The 13,847-nt window shown below is 38.4% G+C and overlaps 1 protein-coding gene across 1 annotated transcript; it reads left to right on the plus strand.

Annotated features, from left to right (window-relative positions):
- Positions 1-215: 215 nt before the first annotated feature.
- On the plus strand, positions 216-10,133 carry LOC134654742 (uncharacterized). The gene is made up of 7 exons (XM_063510214.1): positions 216-395; positions 631-736; positions 1,049-1,168; positions 2,360-2,503; positions 3,106-3,223; positions 4,051-4,242; positions 9,138-10,133. The coding sequence occupies exons 2-7, from the start codon at positions 677-679 to the stop codon at positions 10,094-10,096; spliced, it is 1,593 nt and encodes a 530-aa protein (XP_063366284.1). The 5' UTR covers positions 216-395; positions 631-676; the 3' UTR covers positions 10,097-10,133.
- The last annotated feature ends 3,714 nt before the right edge of the window (positions 10,134-13,847 follow it).

Here is a 13,847-nt window from a genome sequence, read left to right on the forward strand (position 1 = left end):
ATGAAGGCATAATTAGAGTGATAGAGAAGGCATAATAAGGTCGCAAATTGCGGGCATCTGCCCGCAATTTGCGACCTTCGATTTTCGCGGATTAGCCAAGGATTTTACGTCACAACATGCAGCATGGGTCAGCGATGACAATAAATATATCGATAGTACGACACTATTGTTTAGAAAAAAAGGACGTCCCTATCATTCAATAGAATAATCATAGACAACGTGGTAATAGGAGTGAATACGAATGAAAAAACTCTGTGGGTGGATATGAAATGAAAGTCCGCCATATCTACACGTCTTTCCAATAGTGACTTGACTTTCGTATTATTTTGTGTTAGATAGCTCGGTTGTGTAGATATTTGTTTTAATTTAATTAATTTTAGTTCGACCAGTGCACGGTGAGTAACGTGTTTGAAAATGGATCAATGCATTGTAACTTTTTAATTTGGAACTTGTTTAGCCGCGACGTGCTCTACGAATTGTCAAAATGGAAAATTCTCAAAAAAATCCAATTTTGTAGGCTAATTCCACGTGTTATCCTTAAATCAAAATCGTTGCGATTCTTTGTGGTATATTTTGCTCAGATTGGTTTGTGTTTCTAAAATAACTCTTGTTTTCGTGTGTCGGCATTAGGTACATGGTGTTCGCGTAACTCGCAGACCTTCGCCGGAAGATCACCATGGAATCCCCAAGAAAATTCAACGATTGTTACTTCTACTATTATTCCACATGCACCAAGGTAAATCGTTTTGCTGATCTTCTAATTGTTACATTATTTGTAGGGTAGGTAAACCAAGCCTATCAGCATATCCCAAACAAATGAAGTTCTACAGATCGTCAGTATTTTCGGTGTTGTTATACATGCAAGCAAGCAAGATATTCTATTATCTCTATAAATCTCTTTCTTTTTTGTGATGAACAGTCATCAACATTGAAATTATGCATTATACTGCACACTTTGTACTGTAAATCTGCACTATAGCTTAAAGATAAAATGATTACATCAATCAGGTGATTAGATAATGATGCTAATTATTACATAATGTGTCAGGGGGACAACTGTGTGTTCCGACATGAGCCTTCAGCCCTGGGCTGCGAGACCATGTGCTCGGCCTGGCAGCAGGGCAAGTGCATGGACAAACGGTGCAAACTCCGCCACATGGAGCTCAGGGTAAGCGCAACATAAAGTCCTTAATAATGCTTATTCCCTAAAAAGCATGGGTATTGGGTGCTTCAATCGGTCAAATCAAATCTGAGGACCAGTCTGGCCTTGTGGGTAATGACCTTGCCTGTGAAGCCGATGGCCCTGGGTTTGAATCCCGATAAGGGTATTTATTTGTTTGATGAGTATAGATGTTTGTTCCTGAGTTATGTGTGTTTTCTATGTACATATATAATTATGTATATTGTTGTGTGTGTGTTGTGGTGGGAAAACCAGAATATTTTCGTGTGTCATATGTTTTGCTCAGATTAGTAAATAGCATCATTTTCGGACATTCCCTGATGAAAGGTCAATCTAATCAAGTTACCAAGTGTCATTAAATTTGATACCTCATTACCTATTCATTTGTCATGAATGAGGTAGGAAAGGTAATCTCATTTATTAATGGGTGGTTGTTTGTATTGTTAGGACTTGACCAAGTCACTAATTACATTTAATAAAGTATGTAAATATTCTTTATTGTGCACTATACACTAACGATGAAATACAAGTACAACAGCTGAAATACAAGAACAACAGCGTTAATTAAACTACCTACTTGACAATACAGGAGGTTCAGAAAGGAGTTCGCAACTCAAGTGTCAAAATAATCCGAACAAATTCAAGAGTCACCTTACACTTTGCGTAGTGACACTCTCCCTACATAAAAACGAGATTTCGCAAGTACAACAGCCTAGGCTTGTTGATATAATCTGTGTTTCCCCGAAGAGATTAATTTTTTTATTGCAAAAAATAAATAACTTAATGTTTGTATTATCTATAATACTGTTTCTAAGAATTGTTTGATTATGAAACTATGAAACTTGGGTAAATTACAGTTTGTTTTGCCAATATCTATAAAACGAGAAGCAGTTCATACTTTAGAAATAGTTATGCTATTGCGCTTATCAAGCCATTTTGCTTACTGTTGCTACAGTTTATAGTGCTTAGCTTATTAGATATTTGTCATTTTCAAATTTATCCCTCTTTTGAAGTTACCCCAATGCACCTTAGTATTTTACAGGCAAAATAGTGCCTATGTCACCTGGCTATGGCTGGAGTATGTGGATAGTTGTTTGTGCATACCATTTGGTTTAGTTACTTAAAATATATAAAGTTGGTGACGATGATCTCTATTAACATAACCAATGTTGGTTACAGAAAAACCGCAAGCAGATCCCTTGCTACTGGGAGAACCAGCCGGGCGGTTGTCGCAAGAAACACTGCCCGTTCATGCACAAGAACCCGGACGCTCGCACTGATGGCATCGCGCCCAGCCAGCCTATCCCGCAGCAGCCCATCGCTGTGAGTTTACCCTTGTTCCCAACTCATAAAATAGGGTCTCCGAGCATCCTTCACAAAGTGGTACCTAAGCAATGTAAAATCATTGCTAGAATTTTGTGGAGGAGCTGGTTGGTAAAGCAGATTGTCTCGAGCAAAATAGGTAAGATGGAAAGAAGAGACAGTCTATGAAAAATTATAACGGAATAGAAATAAAATTCTGAGGACATTTTTTTGCGTAGAAAATTTAATGTTGTAGAAAAATCAGTAAATGTTAGTTTTTCGCAGGCAAACGGAAATCAGTCTGTAGTGCTGCACACTTTTTAGATGTGAATATTTTAAAATTTCTACTTGATCTTGTACTAGGAAAAATGATATTTCGACTGGTTCTGTTAATTTTGTTTGTCAGGAGGAACTTTAAAACGGTGTCCAGGTACAAACATATCCTGCTAAGCAATATAGTATTTTATACAATCGTGATTTAATGGAGTGCTTTTCAGTCGAGTACAGAGTTTAGGCAACGAAGCTTGCTGAGTTGCCTAAGTGAGGTACGAGATGGAAAAGCTTGATTATATCACTGTGGTAGTTGTCTGCGACTTGGGTTTATAAGGGTGTGTGTGTTGCAGGTCGGGCAGGCGGTGCCCGTCGCGGGCGAGAGCGCGGAGCCGGCGCCGGCGCTGGGCGTGGCCGCGCCGCAGCCGCAGCCCCAGCCCGTCCCGCTTTTCTGGCAGCAGCAGCGGCAAGGTAATGCCGCCACTTGCGATTTATCCCGTTGTTGCGATATCAGACCACAAAAGAGACGGTCGAAACTCAATTCTAAATTTAATAGTACATTATTGTCGAGGTTCGGAAGTAGCTATTTGCAGGCTGAGGATTCGTTTTAAACGGACGACCTTGGGAGTCCGTTTAATTGAATCCGAAGCCAGCAAATAGCCTTCCAGCCGAGTCATATATAGTGCTTTTCTCAAAAATGGTGCAAGAAATAGAAATATTTTACAGAACATACAGAAGCGACGTTCTAATTTTCACAGAAAAAAATACAACCATTAAAAAAATTTGCTTGCCGCCTTTAAAAAAAAAAGAAGTGTATTTTTCTGCTGAAAATACGCCAACCTATTTGAGACACCTAAATAGTCGCGGTACCAACATTAACCCTGTAACAGCCTATCGCACCGCACCGCGACCTTGGAGCGTCGCACCCATAAGTGAGAGCGAGAAAGAGATATCTGTTTCTCGCTCTCACTTATGGGTGCGACGCTCCAAGGTCGCGGTGCGGTGCGATAGGCTGTTATAGGCTTTATAATAATAAGTGCGGATCATCTGTTTGGCTGTTTAAGGGACTTATGCCTTCATTTGATATGGCCATTTAAAGTTTTAAAAAGTTTGGAACTCGTTAAATAATGGAATTTGTATGCGACATTGCAGTCCCGAAATCGAGACTGCAATGTTTTTAACTTTTTAATTTTTTGAATGACCTTAAACTACGCACTTCGCGACCTATTTTTTAACCGGCAACGTCGACTTTGCCGTCCATTTTTGAGAAAAATGTAAAGGTGTGTTTGCACTCGCAGTAGTCCTCGACCCCGCGATCCTGGACGCGCTGCCGGCGGCGGCGGTGGCGGGCGGGGGCGGGGAGCTGCCGCTGCGGCGCCTGGTGGGCGGCGTGCCGCACGTGGGCGTCCACGCCCCGCACCCGCACCCGCACGTGCACGAGGCTAACCCCTACCTAGGCCAGGACCAGCTAGTCGTCAACTTCGAGGAAGGTATGCGACTCTACTGAAACAGACCCCGCCTGCCGATTGACCGATTTGAGAGGCACGCGAGGGAGTAAAGCTTTGGTTTCCTCCGATAGCGGTGCCGTCATATAGCGGCCGTCTCCGTACAAATACGACGACATCCATATTTAGCCGTATTATTTAGTATGGAGACGGCCGCTATATGACGGCACCGTTATCCCAGGAAAACCGATCTTAAGCCCGGGGGCGACCGGCATTACTGAGCGGTGAGATCGAACTCATTTTTTTTTTAATGTAAAAACTTGTATCTCTAAATATTCCGTTGGTATTCGCTAGGTGCACGACTGGTGCTGCCCTCATTTTGGCAGACTTTCTACGTTAAATCTTATGGAGTAAAATTAGTTCAAGCGGCTGCCGCTAGTACTAATGTCAGACATTCCATAAGATTACCTGTGTTTGTGACGATCAGCGCCACTTCCCCCTCCACCGACTGCGCACCTTGCCAATATCTGAGGGGTAGCATCTGGCTGAAATATGAAGGTGCATAAGTGGAAAAATAGTGGTAAAAAAAAAATTTGTTCTCGCGTTGTTTAAATGAAAACCTAGTCAAACTAAATTAACGCAATGATTACGTCTTTGACTCTAACACTAACGTATGAAGCCAGAATGTTGCGGTGGACGAACCGTAACAACCAAAAAAGCGTTTTGCAAATTGCTAGTGCTATAGATACAAATAAAGTAACATTATATAATTACTTAATTTCTTAGAGTATAAAATCATTTGATTAGCGCTGAATAAATAATATTTACTCAGTGTTATATTATCTAGCGGAATGTTAAAATTATACATTAAAATCGGTCGAATCGCTCGGTAATACTGACTTTTAAAGAGTAAAGTTACATTTTAAGATGATAATAATTTTGATATCTTAAAATGTAATAGAGCCCTTTTTAATCGCTCGGTTTTCTGTCTACTTAGATTGATACAGTTATGATTAAATTCTACGCCATTTAAAGGCATCAGATTTGCCCTGAATGTTATAAATCAAGTAAGTTGCAAAATTACTTGTAATGCAATATTTGCTAATGGTTGTATTTATTGTACGAAGCGAATTGGTCTTCCTATTGATTTGAAAGACTTTGATGGTTGTAGTATTTTATTGTAACTGTGTCTTAAATACTAACAATGGAAATTTCTTACTGGATCAGGTAGATTTGATGTTAAATTGGTGGCTAATATTACTGAAAATGGTTTGATCGATAATGAAAAGTAGGCCATAATTGTTTGGACCTCTAGTTTTCAGTTGTAGTTAATTTTGAATTAAATGAAATAGATCGCAGGGTCAGGAGGTAACAATTTTTTTTACAGTGTACCTCCGCCTCACGTGAATTGAAAATAAAAAGCGGTCGACTCATTTATTGAAACTTAGTGTTAGTAATGTGATTTTTTAAATAAATAAGACCAAAATAAAATGGTTGTATGATAAATGTTAGCTAGATCCTTTAAGTAATTTCCTATTTGTTTTAGTATCTCGTAACTGTCAGGGGTTATAGTTGTTACAATATTTTTATTTTAACATTACCAATGATGTAATTTAAATAGTCCGTAAATAGAAAGTTATCAATAATATCTACCTAAGAATAGAATTTTAAGCCTGTGTTGTACTTTGTATTATGTATACATATACAAAATGTGTTATTCTTCGCAGTATTATGATTGTCACTAGACTAGACACACATTTGTTTGGTGAACGTACCGGTCTGTTTGAAATCCTGTTAGTATACTTGTTAGAAAAAGGCAAATAGCTAGCAAGGTGACCGGAATGTAATGTAACAACTATAGTCTATAACACATCAGTTACACGGCTGAAGTACCTCTCAAATCGAATGGCGGGGCTTAAACGGCGCTGTTGTTAATATTACACCGTCGAAAACGTCGCCATGTCGTAGCAAATGGATTCACCTTAGTCTATAATCTATTGATTATTGATTGTCGACGTTTTCGACTAGTTTTGTGGCGGACACGATGGTCCCTCGGACTCATGATTGTTATTAACGCACTAGAGTTTTCAATAATCGCTTTGTTTAGCTACAATTGTGAATAGTATAATAATATTAACCGATGATATAGTCGGCTCACGAAAATAACTGTTTGTACGCTGTAAAATGTAACTCAAATTGGAAACTCTTAACAGTGTAGGATAAGAATGAAATTATTATATACTTTCGGAAGCTCATTCAATGATTTAACTATAATGAATCAATGTGCTTTAGGAAGAAGCTCAGTGCTGTGTGGCACTATGGTCGGTTTAGATTCCGTCTTTGGAATGTCGAGAAATGGCGAAAATTGCGCTTCGAGAATGTACGACCGCGCGATGGCCGTCGCGGACCTAAACTAGAAACTACAAGTGCCAACACCACACGTCGAGAACGCAAACGGTCTCTCTCCGCCGGTTATAACAAGCAAACAAAATAATAAATATCACGTAAAAATCCCCAAAGTATAATGCGTAAGCTCGGATTAGGGTCAAAGTATGCATAATAGGTGAAAGCGGCGGAAAGAGAAGTTTATTGACGATATTTAGGTGGGGTAGTCACACTACCAGACTATCTCCGGTTAGTAACAGACTGGGAATTGTTTTAAATAATTTACAGAACGCGATTTAAATAATTTGATTTAGTTTAGTAAACGTCTTGTAAGGAGAATAGTTTTATTTCGTTTGTGTCCCAGTTTGTGGCGGGACGAATTACTAACTAAATGTCTAAATGTCTGTTTGGTTGAAGATAAAGATGTATTTAGATTTTTTCTTCAGTAGTCAATTAATATAGTATTTATTGTTGTAGTGTTAGTTGGATCGAGTCTCGCGCGAGGTGCGCGGGGCTGGCTCCAAGTTATATATAACGAGATGTTTTTATTTAGGTTTACGTTGAGCTGCCGACTGAGGCGTCGTTTTGTTTGGTTCTCTTACGTAGACAATGCTTAGTAATATTTAAATACCATCGAGCATAAAATATATGAGTATTAATCTCGGAGAAAGATTTATTTATGGCTCTCTGTCCGACTTCTAAGACAAGAGAAAAGCAGAGTCGGTATTTTTGTATGTGCAATACATTAGGAAATATAACCACTTTCATATCTTAGCTAATTAGATTCATACATGAATATCTCTCGCTTTTTCATTGATCGTATAGTAATATCGCATGCGACGATGTCCGCCGCGGACCTACGGCGCGGCAGACATCGCCAGGGTTTTTAAATAGATGTTTAATAATCTTTGTCTATAATAGAACAGTACATAATAAATAGGATACATAATATATAAAAATACAAATAAAAATATATATACACGAATATTGTAACTGATATATAGGCGAAGAAAAAAAAAGAAAAAAAAAAGCTTTATGCCTTTAAATCGTTTGTATGTTAGCATTTAGGATGTTGGGCGCCGCGTGCGCCGGTACATTGTACTCGTGCACCGAGAGCATTAGATAGAGCTAATAAATAATAAAAAAAAACTAGTTATACATCACATAGACAGCACAGTTCCATAATTGCCGACTGAAACTTAGGAACAGATTATTTTGCTGTGCTCTCTATTTACTAACAAAATTATCGTGCTTAAGATTGTATTACCAATTTAGGAGGGTAACATATAACGAAAAGCTAACAGTGTTGAGCGTGTATAGCGTAGTGTCCCGTACCCGTACTGTTGACAAGGCTCCGATTATCCCCGTACGTTATCGTAGCATCGCGGTACGTTTCAAATTCACATTTATCATTTGCTGGAACCTTCTCGGTAATGTTATTTTTTATATTTTTGCACTGAGAGTAAAGTTCCTATATTTATTACAAAAAAAAATAGCAAAAATGTCACGACAAAATAGGTACTGTTAAAATAATTTGTCTATGGTCCACGGTACGCCTAGTCATTATTTATATATAAAACTATAATTATCAATATTAAAAGTAATATAAAAGAATAATCTCTATTGGTGGGGGATAGTTTAAGATATGGAGAGACGAAAACAAAAAAAAGAACGTTCTTATTTTCTACAACAACAAAAAAAAATGCTCTTGTGAAAGAGAACCGTGTTTGCCAATAAAAATATTTATAAGTTCATTATTTTGTTGTGTTACGTATACGAGGGGCGCGAATTAAAAGGTTTATTTTCCTGAACGCAGCTATTTCGATGACTTCAGTAGGAATAGTTTTTATGGTCCTCCGGGCTAATTATCACTAGTTTAATTGTTGGAATGTTAAAGTTTTTCTGTTAAATGTAAAATTTCACGTTAAGTGAAATCGTCCCGTGAAGTGTTAGCGCCGAGCCGCCGCCACCGCCGCCGCTAACCAGAGGTTCCACTGCGAAGAATGAAAATCAAGATATCTTTATCTGCCTCTCTGTCGCTCGAATATGCGATGGAGAAGCAGATAACGAAATTTAGATTTTCGTTTTTCGCGGTAGGCGCTCTGAGGAGTGAGTCGGGCGGCCGCGGCTCGCCGTGTTGGTGTTTTTATACCGATTGTATTGTGTGAGGAAGGTAGAAGTACGGCAAATGTTCGCATTCAGGGGTTGTTGTTATGTTAATCTTAGTCTTACTTTCTATAAGAATTTCAAAATATGTTTAATTAGTGACGCGTGTGTTGAGACCTTTCTTTTAAGCTAGTAAACTTTCGAACCGATCGAAATTCGCATCGGAACGTGTACTTTGGCTTCGTTTAATCAAATTGTGTTTAATATACCGACGAGTAAATAAAAAACTTTCATAATTAGATTTTTGTAATTATTTTTGAGTACCCCCGGTCACTTTCAGATCGAACCGGCGAGAACACACAACTAACTTGGTCGAACTAGAGCGCGCTCAAAACTAATTACGAAAATCGTTGATGCGACTGCGACTGAGTCGTTGTGTGTTCTTGCAGAGTCCGATAACGAGAGCGCGCCTTCCTCCACGCCCACCAAGGCGGGTCCCTCGCCGCGAGACAAGCAGTCTCAGGAGCTTCTGCTACTCGAGCGTATTCAGGCCGAGGCTGCCGCCTACTATAGCTACGATAACCTCCCGACCGACCCACCCAAAGATCGCAAGATCATCCGCACCAACCTCGCCACCAAGTACGACCGGCTTTCGCTCGACGAACTCGCAGGTAAACAGGCCACGGAGCGACGCACCTCGCTCGATTTCAAAATACTCTCCCTGGAGGAAATCCGCGCTAGAAAGAAAAGCGACGCGATCGTCCACAGCGCGCCCATCACGCTCAACTTGAGAAAAAGGAAATTGTCTACGCAAGAATCCGTCACGACTACCGGTGATAAAATCATCAAGGTCGTTAGGAGTAATTCTGTAGTTTACAAAAAGGTCGATCATAATGCGCCTCCGACTAACCAGGCTAAACCGGAACAGAGGCTCAGTGACAGCGACGTTAGCAGGAAACGAACCTTGTCAGAGCAGAGCGACGTCTATTTGGTCCACGAGAACGAACTAGTAGACAATTGCCACGAGTTCAAAAAAATAAAACTAGCTGAAACCACCTCGAAACCTAGACTAATTAGAAATAGAAGTAGTAATAGCGAGGCTAAGGAACCAGTAGCTAAGACGGACGACTCAGACTCGGAAGTACAAATAGTAAGTATCGATATATCAGACTGCACAAATGTAGATTTATCTTATGATGAAGACAACAGTAAAACCGTAGAACCCGTAGATGTAGTAGATCTGAGTGACGACGCGGACGATTGCGAAGTCACGATATCCGACTACGACCTAGGTCTAATCAAGAACGTTCCAGATGTAGTCGCTAGTTGCCAAAAGAACTCAAATTCGGAAAACATTGAGAGAGATCTTATTAGTGACATAGATAATATTTTGGATGATGTGTTATGATTTCGGATTCTAGTCTTAACTATACGAAAAACGTACAAATTTTAAATTTAAGCTGTTAAAGGCATGAACCTATAATATTACGGACAGAGTTTCGCTTACAACACAACTGTGATTCCAACATCCACCAGTTTCTAAGTATTTACGCGTGACACACACACATTGACAGCCCACATCCACCAGTTTGCCGTCAGACGAATCGAAACGTCATTGAAGTAAACATGTCGAAGAAAAATATAAAAATATGGCGGCATGCGTAGTTAATTCCTGCTAGAATTGTACCGATCGAAAGAAAAAAAGTCACGGAATAACTTTTCATACTTAAGTTTATCAATTAGTACGTAAAATCACGATAATTTGTTGTTTATAAATTATCAAACTGCAAAACAGGAGTGTGACCAGTAACATGAATAGGGTAATTTCCCGAAAGTAGGGTAATTGATACCCTTCTTATTAAATCATTATTTATTAAGAGATCATTTAGGTAAATGGTTAAATTATTGATTGTGCATTTCAAACTAGGTCGATATGGTAATTTCCCGATACTAAGTAGCGATACTTAACGTTTGTTTGTTATGTATTATAATTTTTTTGTTGAAAACCAGATATGTTTCAAGTTAAATGTATAAATTAAATACTATTCTTTATGTTTGCACAAAGTAATTGTGCAAACATTATTTTCAATACCTAATGATATTTAGCATCGTAATGAAATCAGTTCGTCATGTTTTTTTAATTTATACATTTAACTTGAAACATATCTAGTTTTCAACAAAAAAAAATGTAATACATAACAAACAAACGTTAAGTATCGCTCCTTAGTATCGGGAAATTACCAGTCTGACGTAAAACTGTCCTATTTTTTTATTTGAAAACGAGGACGATATTAAAAATAACTGTTTCACCATTAGGGGAGAATTTGTGTTACATGGTAACACTCGTCTACACGCACACATTCAAACCGTCCGCCATTGCAGTGTCACAGTTTGTCTTAGGTGACAGTCCGTCCGTAATATTCTAGGTCCATGGTTAAAGGTTAGTGCATAGGGAATTCAAATTATAAGTGTTCACAACAAGTTACAACTTGTAGTATTGTTTTACATCACTACAAATTTAAGGCTTCGTCACACAGGCGCGTTTTCCGGGCGCGGCGTGAGCGGGGCGCGCCGCTTTTACATACAAAACGCTCACGCCCCGCCCGGAAATCGCGTCTGTGTGCCGAAGCCTTTTAAGTGTTTCCGAGATTGTTAATGCCATTGATGCAATTTTTCTGTTGAAGTTTAAGAGTTGTTAAAATGATAAGTAATTTATTGTGATACGGAAATGCATGTTTCGGAAAGTTATGCTAGTAAATTAGTGGCACGAACGATTTAACGATGTGGCAAGAATATTGTCACACTTTTTGGACTACTTAATCGTTGGCTGCCATGTGCATCACCGGTGGGACCAAAGGCTCACTTAAATGTCTATTGGGTGTGGGAGCAATACTGTAGGCAAAGAGAATAGATAGTACGGGGAATACGGAGTTAGGTACATATGGTGTTTGGCACAGAACAAGTAGTAATAACTAATAAGGTTAGAATGGCGATGCGAGCAGGGTACGTGTCGCCGTGGGGTTTTGAGCAAACGCTCGCATGCTACTCGCCCGCGCTGACCGAAAATGAAGTAAACATGCCTTTTTGTGCCACAATAACGTTCAGATTAAGAAGCCAGACATCAAATCTGTCTAAAGGAGGCGTATCCATTCACCACGCACACAAGGCGCTAGCTAGTTTTTACTACCGTTGCGCGAGTGTTAGTAAATGTGGAGAGGAACGAGCGGCGACACCGGTTCCGATACTAACTGCGCGCGATAGCCATTCTAACCTCTTTAATATGTTCTGTGGTGTTTGGTGTAGGTGTAGTATGGTGGGCAGCCAACGTGTTAACTATGGTGTCAAGCTGAAAAGCACTGCCAGAATCGCCTTAGCTGAATAATTAGAAATAAGAAGTCGAGGTTTTGATCCAAAAATGTAATATACATACATAATGCTGTTAATAAAACGTACCGACGCGACACAATTCTTATTCACAAAAGAAGTTCATATTAATATGTTTACACCTTAACTTTAATATAATAAATTCGAAACGAATCCCTCAAAAGTTGAGGCGTCACTAAAGATTTTTGTGCCTGGGCACATGATACATATACATCGTTTTGGGCTTAGTGGTTACCTACGTTAGTAAGTACATTACAGTGTCATATAGTACCCGGCCTTAGAACCGCTAAAATTTGCAAGTACAGGCAGCATCAAGAGTAAAATAAATAATTTAAAATTAAAGTACCTTTAAAACTAATAATTTTACTAGAATTATTTGGAAATAAGTACATCAGTGGGGTAAACTTTGATGCTAGTTGTACTTGAAATAACATTATTACACAGTAACAATGTTATCACGGTGAATTCACTCCAACACATGCGGAGTTCACACGTAAAAAGGTTCAGTATTTCGGTTCTAAGGCTCTTGAGGTACGCTTAAATGACCATTTGTGACGTTATCTATGAAAAGGGAACTTATTGTCGATGGCGCGTACGCCATTATTAACGATGCTCCGATATAAATACAATGACACGCGACGCTGTGCGGCGTAAGCGCCATCGACAATAAGGTCCCTTTTCATAGATAATGCCCCATTTGTTGACTATTTGCTAGTAAGGCTTGAAATGATCATGTAAGCGCATCAGTATGGTACGATTGAAACAGGCATACTACTTAATGATTTGTGATACAAATTACATTACCTTGTAAAAGATACTCACAATGGTGTAAAGAACATTAAATAAATTATTTACAACTTACGGTTAAAAGCCCTGTTTTTTGTAAAAATCTACGGGAATATTTAGAAATGTTTTATCGGTTATTTATATAATTTTATAATCCAACCTTGTGTTAAACATTTCTTAATAACTCCAGGCTGTTAAAATATGTGCGTGAAGGGGACAGGCAAAGTAGGCACAGGAATTTAATAAAAATCTATGAAAATTACGTTTTACTACAGTTATATTTTCGAACTTTCAAAATCAATTGGAACCTGTACTCACTTGGTAAAATCCTACTTTTTAGCTTCCCTTTTGAGATCTGAAAATCTGCCCTACATAAAGGAATATGTAGACTTCAAAAGATAACTTATGTTTTCACAATAAGGTATCTTTTGACATAGGAAGTCACATATTTTTTTCATTCATAGAGCACTTATTAAATATACATTATTGCAGAAGTTATGTTTAGTCATATCTTTCAAATATAGACCATATTGCAATTATATAAGATTCATTTGAAAAAAGACTTTCAGAAATGATACTATATTTAATTCACAATTTTAGTTTTCCGCGGACAAAAAATGTCATTCTGCAATATAAATTAATAGTTATATTTTTTGGATTTTGCCTACGTACTATGTTATGTTAGCGACATATACAACAAATATACAAGGCCTGCAGCCCATAGTTACTACTATATCTTACCTACCCTACCCTATCTACCTACTTTGTGTTCATTATCATAAAAAATAAATTTTAACTATTAACACTTACCACGAATTGTAGTAATTAAAGCAGAATGATTATTTGTATATAGACACCTGCTTATTATGAAATGAACATAGTATTTGTATAATGCATTTTATATCAATTTTAAATAGGTACCTAAAATAGTAATTTTATTTTATTTCAACCGTGAATAGAAAGACGCAATACGAGTACTTTAGCTCCCC

The sequence above is a fragment of the Cydia amplana genome, chromosome 15 (genome assembly GCF_948474715.1).
Source record: "Cydia amplana chromosome 15, ilCydAmpl1.1, whole genome shotgun sequence".
NCBI lineage: Eukaryota > Metazoa > Arthropoda > Insecta > Lepidoptera > Tortricidae > Cydia > Cydia amplana.

Coding starts and splice junctions, on each gene's coding strand:
- LOC134654742 (XM_063510214.1), top strand. CDS start 677: ATGGAATCCCCAAGAAAATTCAACGATTGTTACTTCTACTATTATTCC. Junction 737..1,048: donor ATTATTCCACATGCACCAAG/GTAAATCGTTTT, acceptor ATAATGTGTCAG/GGGGACAACTGTGTGTTCCG. Junction 1,169..2,359: donor TCCGCCACATGGAGCTCAGG/GTAAGCGCAACA, acceptor TGTTGGTTACAG/AAAAACCGCAAGCAGATCCC.